Source organism: Schistosoma mansoni, chromosome 4 (genome assembly GCF_000237925.1).
Source record: "Schistosoma mansoni strain Puerto Rico chromosome 4, complete genome".
Taxonomy (NCBI): Eukaryota; Metazoa; Platyhelminthes; class Trematoda; order Strigeidida; family Schistosomatidae; genus Schistosoma; species Schistosoma mansoni.
The window spans coordinates 21153-44747 of NC_031498.1; the positions used below are offsets into that span (position 1 = coordinate 21153).

A 23595-nucleotide genomic window follows, 5' to 3' on the forward strand; every position below is an offset into this window, starting at 1 on the left:
ATGTACAACCAGAAGAACTCTCTCAGTTAAGAAAGTTATAACCACTCTTTATGAAGAAAGTAAAAGAAGGTTACAGCAGGCTCGCCACTGGCTTCTATTCTGAGCCATATCTGATAACGTCTCTAGCCACTGTGTTGCACCACCTCTCGGACCCCAGCCAGGGAGTCGTGAAGGACCAACAGAAGCTAGCCCTCTGCAGCTTTCTTTCATGCCACGACACCATGTCATACACTGACCTCCTCTCCGCTTTTTCCAACCAGTCCCAGAGTCGGCAAATAATGCACGACGTGGAATTCTCTGGGACGACATTCATTCACTTAGACTGATTCTTTTCAATGTATCACATTCAAATTTTCAATAAAATAGATTAGTTAGTTCAACGTAGTTTCTTTTTTTAAAAATATGAAACCATTTTAATTACTTATTTTTAAATATGTATGATCTAAAACGGGACAAATTTTATCTGGAATGTTTTCAATGTCTAATAAATGGGTTGTATTTAATACTTTTAATTATTTGTTATAACGTCTGGGTGCGTGTGTCCTATTTGATATATGAACGTGCTAATTCCCGCCAATGAGAGAAGAGCGAATTGTCGATTGGGACAGTGACACACGAAAACCATATGAGCAGTCTAGAGTGCGTATCGACCCCTCTTATCTGCCTAGCCCAGCCAGTTAAGTTCAGAACACCAATAAAAGCCTCGGCAATATGAATCATTATTCTCAAACATACTGGGTTTATATACCAACCAAACAGACCACATCGAACCATAAAATAGAAAATAACATTTTGAACAATATTTAGCCAAAAGTGGCTGTGAAGATGGGGAAAGTAATCAATAGACTGATGATAACTCAAGAATCGTATAATAATAGTTCAAAGGTCAAAATAAAGCTAATGATAGTCAGTCAGTCAGCTACAACGTAGGACCAGGCACATATATGCATCGGTTCAAGTTGCCAAACCTCGTTAGCACAACAAGATGAACACCGAATTCATAGAAGTAGGTAATTTAGTGGTGGTAGTATATAAAGAAAGGTTGTATATAAGGATATAGTATAGGAAGGAAAAAAGTTAGGAAGCAATTTTAATCCCACAGTTTAAGGGAAGATAAAGAGTGTATACACCTACGCCATTGTGATCGATTCTGAGCCATGTCACATAGAGTCTCCAACCATTGGTTATGATAGTCACGCGGACCCCAACCAAGTAGTCTGCATCTGCGAACATTGCTCAGACTAGAAGTTAGTGACTTCAAGCACTGATGCCATGTTTTGGTTTGGCCGCCCCTAACTCTCTTCCAACCATCCGCAATACTATTCAGCATAGCGCGTCGTGGTAATCGGTGTTCAGGCATACGTAACATGTGGCCTAACCATCTCAGTCGATGAAGATTCATGACCTCATCGACTGATTTACCATCATTCCCTAATACCCTGTGTCTAACCTCACTATTACTTACCCGATGATCCCAGCAGATGCGAGCAATATTTCTAAGGCATTTGTGGTAAAATACTAGTAACTTGCGAGTATCTTCTACTCTTGATGGCCATGTTTCACAGCCGTAAAGTAGAACAGAGCGAACTGCTGTACAGTATACTCGTGCCTTAATTGATAGACGGATATCTGGTCTTCGCCATAGGTGACGTAAGTTGGCAAAAGCCAAACGAGCTTTTGGAATCCGTGCTGAGATTTTGTCGGACACCAACCCATTAAGGCTGATCAGACTTCCAAGATAAGTGAAGTTGTCGACGCGTTCGACTACTTCACTCCCTATCCTTAGTTCAGGTGTTGACACAGGCCAGTCCTAGAGTAACAATTTACATTTAGATGGGGAGGAACGCATCCCAAACATCCTGGCATTATTACTGAGTTCCAACAGAAGACTTTGCATTTTGTCAGTGTCTTCACCAAACAGGACTATGTCATCTGCGTATTCTAGGTCGATAAGTGAACCTCCTGGTAGGAGATCAATTCCTGAAAATTCAGTCGACGAGAGTGTTATTTCCAGCAACAGGTCTATAATGAAGTTAAACAAAAATGGGGATAGTGGACAGCTTTGTTGGACACCACTTGAGGTTGTCAAATCAGATGACAGTTCGCCATAAGCTCTCACTCGACTGGTAGTGTTCGAGTAAAGAGCTTTCACAAGGTTTATGTACTTCTCAGGTACACCTTTTAATGACAGACACTGACACAGAACCTCTCGGTCTACAGAGACAAATGCTGTTTTCAAGTCAAGAAAAACTATCATTTTCGGACGCCGATAAAAATGTCTGTGCTCTAAAACCTGACGAACAGTGAATATGTGGTCGATACAGCCACGACGAGGTCTGAAGCCAGCCTGATTTTCTCGTGTTTGGAGTTCACGAGTCTTAGTTAGGCGCCCGATAATTATTGAGGCTAGTATTTTAGATGCTATGTTAGTCAGACTAATCCTTCTATGGTTATCACAGGATGATTTTGGTCCCTTCTTATATGTTGGGACAATAAGTGATTGCGACCAGTCAGATGGGATTACGGCCGTCTCCCAGATTTTAGCCAGAATATTAGTCAACCTAATCGCTAAAATTGGACCACCATATTTAAAGACCTCTGGAGCCAATCTATCTGGACCAGCTGCTCTTCCTCGTTTCAGATTAGTTATAGTCTTTTGAACTTCAGGTAGGGTCGGGGGGCCTACTTCAATGTTCCATTCAGGTTTTCTGGGAATAGTGGGTAGTTGTGCAGTAGCTGAAGGCCAGCTGAACTGCTCCTTAAAGTGTTCCGCCCATCGTTCTAAACGTTTGGGTTGGGAGCAGATAAGGGTTCCGTCTTTTTCCGAGATTGTCTCACTTACACTTGACTTCTTAATTCCGGTTTCTTTTATTAGTCTGAATAATTGCCTGGTGTTGCCTACAGCCACTGCCTTTTCCATCTCTTTTGCTTTCGTTGCCCACCAGTGCTTACGATCGTTCCTTAGACCTTTAGTTAACCTAGATCTAATTTGTTTACACTCTTCGTCGTGTTCACAGCCTGATGGGATGAGTTTACGCGAATCCATCAGTGAACTAGACTTAGAAGAGATCCACTGGTTTTTTGAAACCCTATGGTTTAAATAACTAATACATGTGACTGCTGTTTCCACAGCTGTTCGTGTGTCTTTCCAAGCAGCATCTGGGTTAGTCTCGTTTACAGAACTGCCTAGATGTGAACTCAGTTGTTTCTGGAATTCGCATTTGGCTTCCTCGTCCTCCAGTCCAATCCTAATGGGTCTTCTTAGTGTACTTTTCCTGTGTCCATTGAGGCGCAGACAAATGCGCGCTCGTATTAGAGCGTGATCAGAGTCTAAACAAGTATTCCAATACGAGCGACAATCTTCTATTGAGCCTCTCCAACGATGACTGATGACAATATGGTCTATTTGAGTCCATCGTTAGTCTGGTGCAGGTGGTCGCCATGTTAGACGATGTCTCTCCTTATGCTTAAAATTAGTGCTTGCTAAAAATAAACGATTGTCTGAGCATAGTTGCAACAGATGATCACCATTATCGGTTCGTTGAGCCGGAACACTAAAACATCCACCTAAATGTCTTTCTGTTTGATTTAAGCTGCCTACCTGGGCATTAAAGTCACCCGCTACGACTACTATGTCTGAGCGCTTAGCTTTCTGAAGAAGCTCAGAGAGTTTTCTGTAAAAGTCATCTTTCACTTCATCATGGCTGCCCTTGTACTTAGTGCTATGCCTACACCTGCAAGTCCACGAGAACTAGCCAACGGGTCGCCAGATACACGGAGGGTGTATTTCGTTGGCTGTCCATTTTGGCGAGGTGAGTTCAAGTGAATGACCACACTAGGATCCTGTATGCGTGTTTCGGAGACACAGCATACATCAATGGTACGAGATTCTAGGGTCTTAGCCAAGGAGGCCTGTTAGCCGATTTGACTTAAAGTACGTACGTTGAAGGCTCCAATGTGTAGTTTGGGGCGAGGTTTTAGTAGACCTGGGACAGCGTTTCGCGCACTAGAATCGTTGGCCATGGTGACACTTGAGGAGGAAACTGAAAGAGGGAGTTTGGTGTTGAAAGTCAAGGTAGAAGGAATAGTGGGAATTGAAGAAGGAGATTGATTATGAATAAAGTGGTCTTGAGTGTTGTTAGAGGTATGAGGGCAGTTATCAATTCCCGGTTGCCCACACTGTGGAAGGGTTCTTCTAGGGGTGCCTGAAAAGGAAATTGGGTTAGAAGTGGTCTTAGTGACCAGAGAGTGTGACCGCAGTGCCCAAGGGACAACTACTTGAGGTCGGTCACACACGACCTTTTTGTGGGTAGTTTTTGTGTTAACTCTGTTCTTCAGAGGACCTTACCACCGGAGACGGATATCCGTGGGATAAGGCGAGGTGTGCATTTTTAGGGTCGAACTTTTCTAACCCCACCCCTCCTTGTGGGAAGGCAGCATCGCTGTTATGCTGGCTGTCTGAAGGGAACACCTTACTGCCGTCACACCTCTATACAGTCAATAATACGACTTCGGACCTTGGGTTTGCTGCTCTTAGTCTTACCGCTGTTCAACCGACCTGCCTGACATGGTAGGACCTTGAGGAACGATTGTTCCAGCCAGTATAGCTCGATTGGTTCATCACGATAGGCAAGCCCGACCACCGTGTCAAGGTAGCAACAACGGTCGGGAAAGCTAATGATAAGAGGAACACGAATACGATTAGGTTAGTTACTTAACAATTATACAATTGGAAATATACACATTACATTGGTCCATAAATAGTCCTCAAAAGTTGCCATTCACAATTCTCTTCGGGATACAACATTATAATGCACTCCATTTTTAGCGATTGAATGCTGAATATTAGTGTGTAGTTTTCACCAAATATTTCATTCCAGGCATTTACAGTTATCTACAATTCCCTAATTTGAATATTTTTGTGTAGTGCACCTTAAAATGCCAGATGAACAGTACAAATATAGTGAAAGTTAATACTTGAAATGAAATCGATTATGAAAACTATGTACTCATATGTAGCACATACTCACTAAATGAATGGAGAAATGTTAGATGCAACATAGTGTACAGTGAAAATGTTGTGGATAATCTTGATCGTAAAATAGAGTCACAATGTTATCAAATTTACTTAAATATTCCTAACCATCTATTGAGTTAATTGTGTTGCATAGCTATAAATCAGGTCATGTACGTGATTACATTTTAAGCAATAAATTCGGACTAGTATTTTAGTTAGAGATGTTAAAAGTAGGTTTCGTAACAGTTACCGTTCTACTGTAGAGCTGACTATTTAATACTCATCTATCACTAGTTAGCTATTAATGTGGTGTTATTAAAAATTCTCCAACCATCTACCGTCTATTACATGGCATTACAAAGTCAAATTACTTAGCTTAGTAACTATACTATCAAAGTCCAGTCAAAGATAAGAATAATAACTAATTTATGCATATGCTTGCCAACTTATTTTATGAGCGAAAACAATTTCTTATAAGTTTGAATAATATATGTTCACAATGGAACAAACCAGAATTCTACTATAATTGCTTATAACGTCAATTGATTTAGTCTACCAGAAAAAGTATTTGGGAAAATGCAAAGATGGATAGTGGCTAGCAGTGGAATCCAGGACGCGTGTTTCGTCCTATTTGGATAACGCGATGGCGTTTGAAGCGAAAGGTACTGGGTTCGAGTCCCAGGGTGAACATCAGCTCTGAGATGCAGGTACATCCAGCTGACGAGTCTCAAATAGGACGAAACGCGCGTCAAACTGGATTCCACTGCTAGCCACTATCCATCTTTGCTTACAATGCTTGTGAATTAAGGCTATATCGAGGCAATACGCACAGTATGAACATATGCCAATTAGAGACTGACCAGTTGCAGTCCTAACACATCAATGGGAAGATTCAAACAAACAATACTAAATGAATTTATTTGGGAATATGTTTAGAGATCTTTATTTACACAAATTAATAAATCCTTCCTATATATATATTGTCCTTGGAACTATCCAATTTGGATATTAAAACTTTCAGTCTAAAATTATTCTACTTCGTTATTTTTTCGTCCAGTACAGCAAACCAAAGAATTCTCCAGATGAAACTGATCCATCCACTCTAGAAATCAAAAATCTCGATTAATTTTTTTTAAACGACATAATTATAAAACTCCCCAAGTTAGACAACAAATATGAAGTTATTATTAAGTCCAGTAGTTTAAATAACTTAGTTTAGTCACCAAATAAATTATACGAAAGACTAGAATCAGCTAGAGAACCAATGAAAATTAGAAAACATTGAAATGACTAATTGTCTAGTTATTGCACAAGTTAATAACAGTTAGGGAATATAGACTATGAGCCTTAAACTAAATGGTTTAAAAGTCCTATATTCGATTCCATCCGGTATGGTGTTTGTATACTGTTGAGTAATTTTCTAAGTACTGCAAAACAACTGTCAAATGATTCTTGATCTTCAATAACTTTCAACCAGACGACAGTCTGAGATAAAAAAAATATCTTCAAATATTCTATTTTGGCATCAAATCATCTTACAAATTTTTTTTCCCAGGGACGAGATCAAGCCTAAAATTTCATTATTTTTTAGTCAGTACAGTACCATTCACCCAAATAAATAGAAAATTATCAGTCCGAATTTCCAAATAGAGTTGATTCATGTTTTGATACAAATATTCATTTAGTACCGTCAATCAATTACAGTCTCATTCATGAATTAGCTGACTTTATATACTTGGACTACTTATTAGAACCCCAACAAACTCATCATGAATGTAGTAACTAGTAAGTACGTGATTATTAAATACCTAAGAGTTATGGGGAATCGATCGTATACTTTAAAATTATTTCAGAGTTGATGTTCACTCTGGGACTCGAACCCAGTAGCTTTCGCTTCAAACGCCATCGCTAGCCACTATCCATCTTTGCTTACAATGCTTGTGAATTAAGGCTATATCGAGGCAATACGCACAGTATGCACATATGCCAATTAGAGACTGACCAGTTGCAGTCCTAAAAACATCAATGGGAAGAACCAAACAAACAATAATAAGTAAATTTTAAAATTATTATTTAAATATATCATTCAGAGAATTATCAAAAACAAACAGAATTAAATAATTGTTTTACCATAATTTAATGAAAATGATCAACCTACGTAAATAATATGGAATAAAGGTTTCACACTTTTTTCAATATTGATTTTCATCTATCTTACTTTAGAGCTCTTCATTATGAAGTTTTTATTTTATTATGTTATTTAAACACATAAATATTGGTACAAAAGGGCACCAGATATATATGCGCCGCACAAATCTCATTCGATTTGTATGAGGGCTGTGATACTGCCTAGGTGCCCAAACTGAAACAGGTGGTTTTCTTAAGGGGCTACACCCGGAGCCTTTGACCTAAAGATCTGATCCACAAAGCAGTGGAGCATCGTGAGGAGATGCAGTCCCATGGTAGCCGGTGACCAACGATTGATTCATACGCCATTTGTTTTCTCAGGATACTGGAGCCAGCCCATGTGTACCATTGGTTTGGAATCAGGGTTTTCGAACTCCCCTAGGTGAACTTTCCGTGCCCACCGACCCGGTTAAAGTGCCGGACATTCGCTTTTCGTCCTCTCAATTTTGTAAACAACACCAGTGCCACGAGAAGGCAGTGAGTAGAACTTCCCTGACAGAGGCTATATACGCGTGGCAATGTGATAGCATTTTGAGAGGGAGAGCTGACTCTCCCCACTCTCATTGTGAAGTGTATATGTTGGAATAATAGTGTATCGCAAGCATATCTATAATTCTGATATTTTAACACATAGAAGCTTAAACGACTATCCATAAATCATATTATAGACCCATAATACTTAAATTTCTTTTCACTATATATATATATATATATATATATATATATATATATATATATCTTGTCTTAAAAAATGTCCAATTTTAGTTGACAACATCAATTAAACACTATTTATTTATGTCACTCTGTTGTCCCAATGTATTTGTAGAAGTTCTCGAAGACATCTATGATCAACTACTAACTACTTATTCATATTTCAACTTTCAGAGACTGTATTTTACAAATATATGTCAGACACAGCTAACTGTCTTGCAGTATGTTTGGATCTTCATAGGTAAACGAATAACATACCCGTATTATATGTGGTGCAAGACGATGAACTCCAAGTCATCTTTCTATCCGATCCAAAATTTGACCACTAACCGTCTATGAGACCAGAAGTTTTACTTAACAACTTTACTATCTCTTTTATTAAACAAGAATTTTTGTATTAGAGTTTTTGTTGCAAATTCCGTACAGTTGGTTTTATCTCGTATATATCTGCTGACTGACGATCAATCAAATGTCTCCGTCATATTCACTTGTTGTGTTAATTTAATGTCGTTTGTTTATTTACTCTGAAGAAATGGCTTACTTAAAGTCACGAAACGGCAAAAATACAATTTTTTTACTCATTGGGATATAACAAAAATGTATTTATCATTAAATACGACGACAATTATAAAAGGCGTTTGTTGAAAAATAAATAAGACAGATAGGTTGAAGTTAGACATTAACATCGTTGGATGCCGGTCAGCTCAGTGGTCTATCGGTTAAGGGCTCTGGCTCGAGACTGGTAGGTCCTGGGTTCGAATCTCACGAGTGTGGGATTGTGGATGCGCACTGCTGAGGAGTCCCATAATAGGACGAAACGGCCTTGAAGCAGTGCTTCCAGGTTTTCGATGGTGGTCTAGCTTCAATTGACTCATGATTTCAACTATGAAAAATAAGACATTATAATGTATTATGAAATAATATCCACTCTATCTGTAATTGTCTGGAAGACTTGAAGCCTTTTAATATTCAGATTCTTTGTCAATCATTATTGACAGCATTCACAGTAAACGCTCTTATATAAGTCTACGCTCGTAAAAATGTTCTCAAATAATTGAACTACTTATGAGTAGTTAAACACAAATAAGCAAGCTTTTATATATTTTCTGTCAGAGACTGAATTACTGAATGAATATTTGACCATAAATTGTCATACAATATATTTTAGAGAGCTTATGTTATATTCCAAAAAACCATAAAATTTGACGCGCAAAGAAAATGATCCTTTCTCAAACTAGAGTTGTAAACATGCATTTAATCAATGTTCATTACTGAGAGGTAAAAGATGTCAAAGTCTTGAATAAAGAGTTGGTTAGAGAACACTTTACGTGCTTGATGTCTTGCATCATTCAGTAAAATCAAATTTCTTGACATATTGAGTGCATATTAATCTTTATTTTACTACTTGTTTACCATATTATAGACTTTTCTTGGATTTTTTATTTCCTAAAGGAACAGTTCACTGCTAAATTTTTCAGCGTCAACAAATACACGTTAGAAGGGGTTTTGTGGATAATTTAGTATTTTCATAGTTGAAATTATGAGTTAATTGAAGCTAGACCACTATCGAAAACCTGGAAGCACTAGACGGTCGCTTCGTTCTATTGTGGAACTCCTCAACAGTGCGCATCCACGATCCCGTAATTCGAACTGTTAAAACGTCGTATTTACATTTTGTCGAGTGAAGTAATAATTATAGATGACTTTAAGGGTAACTCTATCTGGTATCGTAATACTGTAACTGAGAAACTGACAATTTTCAAGCCTTCAACTAAAATAGTTTGGAAATCTGAATACTACTCAATGTACACTGAATACTTAATTGTAACCAGGATGATGTGAAATTTTCAGGTTTGCTGAAACTTATATCAAGAACCTCGAGAAAGTTATACAAAATCCCAACTAAACCATTCAAAAGTATATTGTTTAATCTATGGAGTTGATCAAATCTTATCGATATTTATAAAATGTAATCCGTATCTGATGTCTCATGATAAAATGTCAACAGATACAATATTCTGAGAAAGAGTTTCGTGTTGCTGAGTACAGAAAACACCAAAAGTTAATATATTATTATTATTAGCTTTATTCAATATTATATTTTTGGTACAATATAGAATTCTCAGTACTTCAACAAGTTTCTGTTTCTTACTTCTTCGTCCTTCCTGACGATAAATATCGAGTGATCGCCAGTTAGAAGTTAGCAGCCCAGTCAATCGACATCTGGATAATGTACATTCTTCTCGCTGCATATTGCCAGCAACCACGATATCTCTGACAGGAACAGGTAGCCCAGATGTTTAAACAGGCCGCTAATATATATAAGATTAAATTGCTAAAACACATCATAGTAACACTTCAATGTAATTTATATTCTGAAAGCTTAGACAGTAAAACTGTGAACGTATTTCAGATATATAACTAGTCAATAACTTAAAGATGAGGTGAGAAATCATGACCCTGATAGTAATTTTGTTACACATTTAGCATTGATAGACTATTGTAGAATATCAGAAGGGGTTTTTGTGGAGATTTAGTATTTTTGATAGTTGGAAGCGTGAGTCAATTGAAGCTAGACCACCATGGAAAACCTGGAAACACTGGACGACCGTTTCGTCCTATTATGGGACTCCTCGGTAATGCGCATCCACGATCCTGCACCCATGATATACGAACCCAGGACCTACCAGTACCGAGCCAGAGCCCTTAACCGATACACCACTGAGCTGACCGGCATCCAACGGTGTTAATGTCTAACTTCAACCGATCCACGAATTTTTTTGAGCAACCATTCACCAATATAGTATCTATGGCTAGTTTTTTTTTAAATCAAACAAGTCCTCTTTAATTTCAATGACCAATAATAATTATGATTATTTCACTAATTAGTATCTTAATCAATATTATTTCTATATCATTCATATTGTCCTATATAAGATAGATTGTAATTTAAAAGAGAGATATTGTTTCGCAGAACATTGACATTAAACACGTTTTTTTTCTTCATGTCACTCATTCATATTATATTGAACATTGAACAATTGAACACAAAGAAAATCATCTGTCATGGTGTTTATTTGTCTCTCTTTTTAATGTAATCTAAATGAATAGATATAGATATCTATACAGTGTGTGAAGATAGTACCGAGATGAATATATCTATATAAATAGGTGAAATCTTTTTGTTTAAATGTGAATAGATAGTATTCAATATGTCACTTATTCTCTTTATGGTTGAAAGTTTGAAAAGTAGATTAACAAACAATCAATGATTCATAGATGATGAATAGATGAATCAAATAAAGACATTTAATAAGATTGATGATTTTCTAATTACATATGTATATATACATATACATATGTCTAACTTGTTTACTTTAATTAAAGAAACCTGCTTAAAAATATCATCTAGCTCTTTTTTTAAAAGAAAACATCACCATCTTTAAATCAGTCCGTATTGAGAAATACTCAATGCTAGTTGTAAACATTAAAAAAGAAATCCTCCAATATTCTAATCAGGAATTATTATCAAAAGGGGTTTTGTGGAGATTTAATATTTTCATAGTTGAAATCGTGAGTCAATTGAAGCTAGACCACCATGGAAGCACTGGACGGCCATTTCGTCCTATTATAGGACTCCTCAGTAGCGCGTATCCACGATCCTGCACTCGGGAGATTCGAACCCAGGACCTACCAGTCTCGCGCCAGAGCACTTAACCGATAGACTGCTAGGTCCTGGGTTCGAATCTCGCGAGGCGAGGTCGCGGATGCTCACTTCTGAGGCGTCCCACAATAGGACGAAACGGCCGTCCAGTGCCTCCAGGTTTTCGATGGTGGTCTAGCTTCAATTGACTCACGCTTTCAACTATGAAAAAAAATAATCAGAAATTGTTTAACAAATTAAATTATTACATACACTTGCTGATTACTCCGAAGAATGCTTAGTCCACCTGTGACCCTTTTAAGGTTATTACTGGTCAAAAGCCCGTGTAAAGCAGGAGGGCTTGAGCATGAGGTCAGCAACCCTACTCCAAACGAACGGCTTTGCTAAAAAGATACTGGCCAGGAAAAATTATTTAAACCTTTTAAACCCTCTGACTTGGAGGATCTTTATTCACAAAAATTATGACGCGTCATGGTGAAAGCCGAGAATATTCGGAAGTCAAGAGACCGATACCCCTTCTAACAACCAGAGCAACAATTAATATAGGTACTTGGAATGTCCGGACAATGTGGGAGAGCGGGAAGACCAGTCAAATAGCTACGGAAATCAGGAGATACAACTTGGTGCTGCTTGGAATTGGTGAAAAACCCATTGCACCCAAGCTGAACAGAAAAGATTAAATTTGAGAGATATGCTGCTATACTATGGTCATGAAGAAGAAAATCCTCCTCACACACAAGTAATTGCTCGGATGTTGTCCAAATAAGCACGTAAAGCACTTATAGGATGGAAATCTCTAGGTCCAGGATCATCAAAGCCTCCTTCAAAACAAAAAAGGTGAGAATCACAATGAATGCTATCCAGTGTTATGCGCCTACCAATGATAGCAATGAAGACGATAAACACCAGTTTTATGAGAGGCTGCAATCCATCGTAAAAAGGATCTCACCATCCCGATGGGAGGCTTAAATGCCAAAGTCGGAATGGACAACACCAGATATGAAGATATCATGGGACGACATGGACTGACTGGGATAAAGGAATAAGAATGTAGAGAGATTTGCAAATTTAAACGCATTCAACAAAATGGCTATGGACGGTACAATATTCCTATACAAACACATACATAAAGCTACATGGATCTCACCAGTCCACAATACAGAGAATCAGATCGATCATATTTCCATCACTAAAAATTTCAGAAGGTCATCGGAAGATATGAGAACTAGGAGAAGAGCTGATATAGCTTAGATTACCACCTGATGGTTGCCAAGATCGAATTGAGGCAAAAGAAGCACTGGACAGACAATGTTGCTAACTCTCCCTTTTTCTCTTTCGTCTGATTGTTGAATGCATTATGAAGACCTCCACACCAGCGGAGAAGCACGGAATACAATGGATAGCTCGCATGCAAATAGACGATTTGGACTTCGCAGATCACCTGGCTTTTCTATCCTATACACACCAACAAAGCCAAATGAACATAGACAATATAGCAGCATTTCTACAGCAGTACATCACAAAATACACAAGGGAAAACAAGATCCTCAAATGCAACACAGAGAACACCAAACTAATCACACATGATCGAGGAACTCTGAAAGAGGTGGAAATTTCAACGTACATGAGAAGAATCATCGATGAACAAGGAGGATCTGATGTAGATGTAAAGGCAAGGATGTGCAAGTTAAGGGTAGCATTCCTGCAGTTGAAGAACATATGGAACTCAAAACAACTGTCAACCAACATCAAAGTCAGAATCTTTAACACGAACGTCAAGACAGTTCTACTGTACGAAGCTGAAGCTTTGAGAACTACTACAACCAACATCAAAAGAGTACAAGTGTTTACAAACAACTGTCTACGCAAGACAGCCAATGTCCGTTGGTCGGATACCATCAACAAAAGCCTACTGTAGGAGAGAACAAACCAGCTTCCAGTTGAAGAGGAAATTAGGGAAAGACGCTGGAGGTGGATAGGATATAGATTGAAGAAATCACCAAACTACATCACGAGGCAATATTTTAAGCATAATGATTGTGGCTTGCAATGGAATCCAGGACTCGCGTTTTATCTTTCTTGAGACTCATCAGCTGGATGTACTCGCACCAGCTTGCTTCAACTGGTATATTACCAGATCCTGCCGCTTTCCAGCTCTTGATTTGTCTGATGGACATCTTGACTTCTTCGATTGTTAGTGGAGTGACATCTATAGGAAGGTCTATGTGTGCTGCTTCACTATCATCTTGAACAGGAATTGATTTATACGTTAAATAATCAATAATCATAAATAACAAACAAGAGAAATGTTTACAAATTCATCTGTCTTTCTTTCTTTTTTTTATGATTTCACTATACAAATATTCATACAGCTAATAGTTTGAAGAAGAAGAAGAAGAAGAAGCAAATCATATTCACAACAACTTTTTTTAACAAGAAACAATTGTACCCATGAACGCCTGTTCATCTAATCAAATCAACAACCCTTTTTTAAAATTATCAAGTTTCCATAGAATCTATATATGTTAACTAGTAAAAAACATGACTAGGCTTTTAGAGAAATATGTTTATAAATATACATATATATCCATTAATGTTTAACCAGAAGTTAAATTAAGTATTATCAAGTCATATCGATGCATATATACATATATGATTCTTTTAATTTACAATGTCTTTCTATTCCCATTTCTGTTTTCTTTAACTCGACCTTCTTAGACTTCTACTGTCATGCATTCTACTTCTGATTAGTGTTACATACTACTTATGTCGAAAGATATAAGCAGTATACACAGTATTAATAATAATAATAACAGTAAGGTTACTCGAAGGATTGATAAACTCAGTTACTTGGTTGTACACAGCATAGGGATTAGAATAACTGAGTATCTCTCTATAGGATGCTTAAAAATTTATTAAGATAAGTAAAGAATGAACGTTTTGGACAATCAGTTTTAGTCACATAACCGTTCTATTCCTCAGTTGATTACCATTATGATTAGGTTAGGAATTGGTGTGTTCAAAGATGAGGACTTTTTAACCATCGTTTCATTTGAATAAGAGGAGGTTCATAAGCCGTCCGTTTTCATAGCACTTCATGATGTGGAGACAATTATAAACTATCGATCCGTCGTACGTCGCAAACAATACTCGAAACAGAGTAGGTAAAAATTCATCATCTCATCTTTTGATTGGTTAGTCTATTAACATGAAAATTGATGAACACTCACTTTCTAGAATCTAATTTTCAAATCAAATCTTTGATATTTTCTGATACTTTTCTTTTGTAAATCTGGCTACGGTGATATTAAGCTTCAGATACAAAATATTGAAAAGTTTATGAATGACATTGTTAATTGTTCGTCTTGATAAAGTTTCGTACATCATTTAGCTCGACATAATAGCATCTTGTATATGGTTAAAATACCTGTAGTGTCGGTTGCAATGTTAAGTCCATACAGCTTATTCTAGCTTCAGGACAGGCTGATTTATTCATTCTTCATAAACCACATCTTGAACATGTCAGTTATTCGCTTATCAATCTTGACTGTTTTTATATGAGTGTATGGGTGTGCACTTCTTATCCTATTCATCATATGCCTATAACTTTTGTGTGACTATAAATATCGATTAACGCTTGATGAAATGGAGTTGGCTCACAAGCCTTCTCCACTGAGCGTCATTTCACTTCACTCTCTTCTGTTCGCTTCATCCCTCAGATTTCCTGTCCAGATCAGTGAATGTACAAAATATATGTATTCGAAAATCCACTCTCGTATTTCACTTATTTAGTTTCGTTTTTCACTAACGCTATTAAAGTCGATGATTATATGCGAGCATTGATAGTATGTATATTTCGATAACATTCAATCATATCATCGACCTAGAGTCAGATACAGGGCCATTAAATACCTCAGTGATAAGGATTCTGACTGTAAAGCTGGATCACACGCGTTTATGGTTCACAAAAGCCCTCATTCCTCTCGATATTTTTAACACTAATGGACAACGAGTACAAAATATGACTAGCGGTTTTCTTGTGGATTGTTTCCAACCACTTAGCATCAAAGAAGAGTGTTCTCGTATACAATCTACATGAAGAAAATCTTTAGATTTTAACTCATTTTCTCAAAGTAACTTCTTTGTTGATTTGTTAATTAATACTATTTTTACGGCATAAAATGACAGATAAAATCAGGGTACATTCAAGTGATGATCCGTATATGTCCAAGTTGTTGTGAGAAAGGTAAAAATAAATCCATCCAGAAATAGAAACATAGCCGAGATAAGTTGGAAAAGCGAGCTGATGGGTGTTCTTGTTCATATCAAGAAACTGCGACCACAGGTACATATATACGTATATATGGTCTGACCAATAAATGCACTAGCTGTTCTAATTACGGTCACTTTGTATACCCACACAGAATCCATTAGTTTGTTTTTAAAAACACATATATCTTTATGAACAGGAATTGAACATGAGGAATCTAGAGAGCCTGACTTCTGAGGATTTACGTGGATATTTTAAACAGTAGAAAAGGATACAGGACAAGTATTTTGCCATAAATTGAGAGTTATTTATAAGGATTAAAACTGATTTTCCCAAAAACTTTCGTAATACACCTTCATTGATTTACTTTTATTTATTCATTAAACACACTAAATATATTTAAAGTTATGTTTAGATAATACTACTAAACAAAAGTAGATGTATTTTTCAAATTTGAAATCATGAGTCGATTGAAGCTACACCACCATGGAAAACTTGGAAGCACTGGACGGCCGTTTCGTCCTATTATGGGACTCCTCAGTAGCGCGCATCCACGATCCTGCACTCGAGAGCGAGATTCGAACCCAAGACCTACCAGTCTCGCGTCAGAGCCCTTAACCGATTAACCACTGAGCCGGCATCCAACGGTGATAATGTCTAGCTTCAACTGGTCCATGAAAAGTAGATGTTTTTGAAGATACTCTTAGTATATAACAGTCACATTCCACCTTGGTTTTCTTGAAAAATCTCATTTTCTACTGGTTAGTTAACTAACCTACCTATACCCGATTAACTGTAGAGGATAATCGATATATAACAAACGAAGCCAAAATTTTCTTCAAATAAAATATATTATTCAAAACAGGCAATGGTAGTAGTATTAGTAGTAGTCATAGTAATAATAATAATAATAATAATAATAGTACTAGTACACTTTATGATTACATAAAACAAATGTAAATTAATTCACTGGAGAATTCAATATATAAAGACATGAAAAAATTTTTTTATATAAATTTGGCAAATACATTTACAAAATACCCTGTTTCAACCGATGGTTAAATGTTTGAAATGAAACATAATCATCATGCTACAAAAAGACAAAACATGATTGAACACTGTGCGCATATATATTGTTATGTAGGAAGTTTAACATATAAATATGTGATAATGGAGAAGATTTGTACCTCAGGTAGGTGATTTTGATTTAGGTATGTTCTCTGAGCTATTCTCTGAGCACGACAAAACCATCCAGCTCAGAGAACAAACCTACATTATAAATATGTGTATATATATATATATAAATTTGAGAAATCATTTGAGTTTTTACTAACTATTAAGAGATGAGCAGATTCATTTTCATCATTACATAGTTGAATGTAAATAGAGGACTAACATTGAAATGATCTTTGATAATTGGTTAGAGTTTTTTCTTTGCAATGTATAGAGAGTTCGTGTGTGTATATATCATGACTGTAAAGAATGAAAATGTCAACCGTCATAGTTACGATATACATGGATGGGTTATGTAAAGGATATCAAGTTTCGTTCAGTGATATATTCATAATATACATTTTGTAATCATGAAAACAACATAGAATCGTAATCATTCAAAAATAAAATCATCATAAATATTCAATGAAAAGAAAGAAATCAGCTGATTAATAATGTGATACATCCTAAATGACCTAATAGTAGTTCTAAAGAAAATGAAGATGTTTACCGATAACAATAAAAAGAAAAAGAAACAAACAAATTATGACATGGCCTCGTCATTTTTTTAAAAATTTTGATCGAAAAACAAAATTGATACAGTGTTAGTTGACTAGAAGAGAAAGAGAGAAAAGAAATTTTGAATTTCTGTCACCCCTATTGTGTAAAGTCATAATATTACACTCTCACACATATAAATAAATAAATTCCAAGTTGAACAAACATTTGTTTATTCTTCATAGTTGAAAAATACCAAATCTCCACAAAACCCCTTCTGATAATTTGTTTATTCATCACCCCTATTTCCATCATTTTGTACAAACAATTAATAGTGATTATGTTTTATTGTTCTCAAGTATTTGTTGTTAGGGGGTGGGGTGAGGATGGGAAGAGAACAATAATCGTATCACTATAAGAAAGATGGAAAAAGAAGAATTTTAAATAAAAGTACAAGTATAATATTGTTTGTTATTAATAGTAATTATTATTATTATTATTGCTGTTGTTACTAAGGTATGGTTTTTCCTAAAACAAGAAAGACACTTGGAGAATCGAAATAATATATAGTTTCTGTCAGTGACAAATGCGTTTTTTTGTATGTATGTATGTATGTATAGGATTTTCATCCATAGAGATGACCGTCTTGTTTATTGTCTTTTCGTTTTATTCTTGTTAATTTTCGTTGTGTTTTTAAATTGACGGTCATACTATCATTGAATTCTTTGTGGAGAAAGTTTTATCAAGTGTTTGAACAAGGATAACTAAACCATAGAAACTACTGACAAACATATACTTGCACAGGAAAATTACTGGAAGAAAGAGAGAGAGGGGGGGACAAGTATGTAAACAATATTCTTTCCTACTCATCACATCAATAAAATAAATATATAACACGATAAATATATACATAGATTGATTTCTTCTATCATAAATGATAAACATGAATGGAGAGAGATAGAGAGAGAGAGCGAAAGAAAGAAACCTGTTAAATACCCTGTTTCCTATTATGATTTATCATTCTATTGTTATTTATGATTGAAAACCGAAATTACATAAACAGTTCATATATACATATAGACAAATAGATATAGAAGCATATAGATACATAGAAATAAAAATATTATGTATTAGCATGATTTGGATAAGATGATAATCCTGATGGTGTATTAGTGATAGTCATTTCATAATTTGAGGTATTATTATTTCCAGTTGATTGACCAAAACGTCTCATTGTATCACTATTAGTTTTACTGCTATTGTTCGCTGAATTACTATTTAAATTATAATTGCTAATTAATGCTGGTTGTGGACGAAACATTAATCTACCTTCAACCGGTTCAATTTTACTGTTATTATTATTATTGCCAGAAGTTGAAGAATCCGGTGATGAGCTGAACATTGGATTTGATGCCAAATTTGAAGTATTTGAGTTGATTATATGACCACTTGGTACAGGATAAATTAAACCGTTCGGATAACAAGCTATATTATTACTATTGTTCATTGTATTTGTATTCATATTACCCATAATAAATTCTGAATTATTCCCAGTTGTAACAGGTGATACATTTTGACCATAGGTTGATAATGACCTAGCCTCTGGGACAGAATAAAATGGTGATGATGCTGGTTGTTGACTACCGCCAATGGATTGAATTAAAACAGGATAACCTCCTGGTATCATTGGTACAGTACCGTGTAAATTAACTTGAAAATTTGGAGGTGATAATTGTGTATTAATCGGACCATTATTATTATTACCACCATTCATGGAATTGGTACCATTGACTGATGAGTAACCTATTGATGTAGCACCTAATGCTGTACCGGCTGGAGATGGTCTTAAACGATTATCACCGGGGATTGTAGTATGACCATTTATACCACCATTACGACATACACCAATAGAACTACTGCTTGCCACTGAAGACGATTTAATTTGTGATTGTTGTACAGCATTAAAATAACTACGCTGATGTCGAACATTAGATGCACGTCGATTATGAGCTGTACGTCGACTGATCAAACAGTAAGTTACTACACACAAACATATGAAAAATATAGTAGTCGGTATAGCAATGTATAACGTTAATCGATGTGTTCCACTGCTTCCAGTCAGTTTATGACCTTGGATTAAGGAACCGCCTAAAATGATAAATAGTTACAAAAACTAAATTAGGACGTAAACAACAGTGCAGAATTAAACAGTCAAGTGAAACAAGTGAAACACATATCAACAATTTATTTAAATTAACGTGAACAATAAATAACATCATCACAGAATGATAACGTCCGTTGGAAAACTACTGAAAACTGAGAAGCACTGATAAAATATTTTGTCTTAGACTCTTCAGGCTCTTCAAAGGTCGAATTGGTAACAGGCTCTTTAATGGACCTAGGAAACATTTAGATTTCATAATGAGCATATTGTATGATTCAGTCACAGTTAAAATTCAACGTTTTTTTTCACTGTGATGGGGTTTCAAATTCGAACCAAACAAATTCCACGGATTACTTCACAGTGAATGTTAAAACGCCCGAAACTCAGGTCAATACAATTGTTGCAATTCACATAACGCGAAGAACATGGAAATAATGTAGAACAAGAATCAGAATGAGTAGAAAAACAGTAATTTTGCTTTTTCATTCCCATTATATCAGAGTCCAAACTCAATTGTAGCTCAGTAAGTTTAAATACTCGAATGTCGGTTTTTAGGTTACGAGTTCGAACCCAGTTTCTCATAAACAAATTAAAGTATTGACTACCACACAGTATATATATGGTTCATCTTATGTGGTCTATATTATCCTATACATAGTCGTTGACTTCAAAAGTTGAAGGTATCATTTAGTTAGTAAAAGCTTTGACTAGACAAATTATTAATTTATATGATCAATAATTCATATAACCTCAGCCTGTAATAGAAAGTAAACACTGGATTAATTATTCATTGAATAATATTATCTCTACCGAAGTAGAATCCCACATCCTTGTCAATATACTTTATAAGTTCGATAAACCTATCAACAAGGTGGAATACACTGAAGTTGATTATCATCATCAGATAGTATTAGGTAATTGTTCCATTCCAGTTTGATACTTGTCAACAATGTGGATTAACAATCTCATTTGCAAGATCAAAATTAGTAGTAACCTTTAAAACATGTAGTGTAACTACAATACTTTCATATCACTTAGATGATTTCGAAAATAATTCAATTTGGGAATTTACAGCCTAACTGAATTTTAACTCATTGATTTAATAGTATTGTGCTCAATATAATGGATGAATGTTTGTAAGCTGGGTATCTTTTGTTTTTCATTTCCAAATGATCCTCTCTAATTAACGTTATTTCAAGTTTCCAAGATATAATTTCTGAAAGGTGTTTGCCTTAAGATGGTGGTTGGAGGTGGTCAACAGGAAACCCTGGACCCAGGTTTCGTGCTATTTGGCACTCGTCAGCAAGGTGTACCTGTAATCTTGAGGGAACTGATGCTCCCTGACGGATTCGATCCTGTGTCACTCAGCTTCACAGTCATAGACGTTACCACCACTTTCCCTAAAATCTAATCACATTGAATTAACTATAAAAACGTATTAGTGTATCTGGGAATCAATAGTTTAGGCCGCAGCAACTAGATTTATCATCGCCAGTACACATAACAATAACAACAACGAATCAACTAATCTACATTTAATTAAAATCATGTCCGATTTAATCAAGTATTCTTTCATGTTAATGCTGATTGTTTTTTCGAAAAAGACTGAAGTGGTATTCATCTAGAATGTCATACACCATTTCACAAAATGAGTCAGAAGTTGTGTATAAATATGTGTGTGTGAGAGACAGTAGATGTGACTAAGGGAAAACGTAAGAAGGACTGGGGGCAAAAGAGTAGAGTAATAGTAATGGCAACCAAGCCTTAATTTAATTCTTGATACACTAGTATTCATATGTTTTTGTGTGTATGTGCACAAGTGAAATCATGGAGAACACTTGAAACTGAATATGATTATCGCAAAGTGAAATTAAATGTATAGGTCAAGCAGACAAACGACGAAACAAAACATAATGTATGTCAATCAAGACAACAATATGTTTGTTGTTATGATTCAAGTGTGGACAGATGGTTATGCTTCTACTTGAACACACACACACATACACATAGTAAAACACCGGAATGATGTCAGGAAACACAGACAATGCACATCATTATGAACAATTAGATGTCTGATTAACAAAGCAAAAGTTTAGAATTGCTAAGAACACGAATAATACTGCCTCTCAGCCTATCTATCAGTAGTATAATTAGACAAATGTTAAATAGATAGTTTACAATTAATTAAGAATAGAAAACAGTGTGTACATTAACGTATATATATGTGTGTGTGCATGTGTGTAGTAGTAGAAGCAAAAACCAAGAGAATTGGAAGGGTAATTAACAGTTGACAACAGAACAAGACATTGAGAACATTAGAAATCTAATCAAGAAATATTTTTAAAAATCATCATAATTAGAGTAGCACAAAGGGGATGATAAAAAATTGGGTAACTTGTATTATTATTATTACCATTATTGTTAGTTATGTTAAGAGTAAATAGCCCCCAAATGCCCTGGTACGGCCGAGAGTGGGTAGAGTCCGCCCTCCCTTTCGAAATGCTCTGACATGGCCATGCGTATATAGCCTCTATCAGGGAAGTCCTACACACTGCCTTCTCGTGGCACCGGTGTTGTTTGTAAAACTGAGAGGACGAAAAGCGAATATCCGGTAGGAGCTTTAACCGGGTTGGTGGACACGGAAAGTCCACCTAGGGGAGTTGAAAAACCCTCATTCCAAACCAATCGTGCACATGGGCTCCAGTATCCTGAGGGAACGAATGGCGTATGAATCAATCGTTGGTCACCGGCTACCATGGGACTGCATCTTCTCACGATGCTCCACTGCCTTGTGGATCAGATCTTTAGGTCAAAAGCTCCGGGTGTGGCCGCCTAAGGAAACCACCTGCTTCAGTTTGGGCATCTGGGCAGTATCATAGCCCTCACACAAATCTCATTTGATTTGTGTGACGCATATGTATCTGGTGCTTCCTTGTACCAATATTTATGTGTACAAATAAATAAATAATTGATGTCTACTCAGTCATTGATGTTAAAAAGAAAATTCATTATTCATGAAATGAATAGATCTGTGTACACTAATATGTGAACTGATCCAAGATTGATGTCTTGAATTTCGACTTAATGAAGTTCATACACGTTGTTTTAAAGATTGTGTCAATTATTCTCTGTCAATAGCAAAATGAAACCAGTCAATCTTGTTGCATAATTGAAGTATCTATTCAGGCTCTTGTCAGATTTCAGTTCTTTTCGTTCTATCTAAAAATAGTAATTTTCTATCTTTATGTGATTCACTAGTTTGAGTTTCTTAAAAAACGTCTTTAAAAATTCACTATTTAGAGGCCGAACCCGGAGATAACATTGCTAAGCAGATTCCATAAGGATCGTTTCTGTGTTCACTAATGGGATATGAACGTAGTTCAGTTCCTCAAATGTAATTTCCTAACATTTAAAATTTTCATACTTCTGGTTGCTTTACAAATATTTCTAAATGATCTCGCCAACTTGGTGGAATTTGATGGTAGGCCACATTTGCCATACAGGTTATAGTTTGCCCACCTCCGTTTTAGAGCCAAGCTTACCAACAGTATAGTCGGCAAAAATCAATCTCCTTTTTTACGTGTACATTGTTTAAATAATTTGTCAATCATTTAGATCTACTATAATTTATGCAAACTGTTACCAATAATTAAGACATAGAATATGGAAATTTGTAAGAATAAAACCAAAAAATAGTGAGAATGTCACTAATCGTAGTAAGATTGGTAAAAAGAATAAGCAAAGAAAACATGCTACATTCACTAGATAAATTACATTGGTGGGGATCAAAATTGTTAACTGTGACCTGTACAGTCAACCGTAAAAGGAATGAGACAGTGATACTTGATGAAGATAGTATCATATAAAAATAT

General features: G+C 35.9%; 1 protein-coding gene across 1 annotated transcript in view; it reads right to left on the reverse strand.

The window, feature by feature from the left end:
- Positions 1 to 18682: 18682 nt before the first annotated feature.
- Positions 18683 to 23595, reverse strand: part of Smp_036020 (hypothetical protein) — a gene marked incomplete at its 3' end in the record, with an annotated part of 77210 nt that continues 72297 nt past the window's right edge. The window contains exon 7 of the mRNA XM_018796458.1: positions 18683 to 19707. Coding sequence (XP_018651598.1) covers positions 18683 to 19707 — 1025 coding nt within the window. The remainder of the gene's footprint in view (positions 19708 to 23595) is intronic.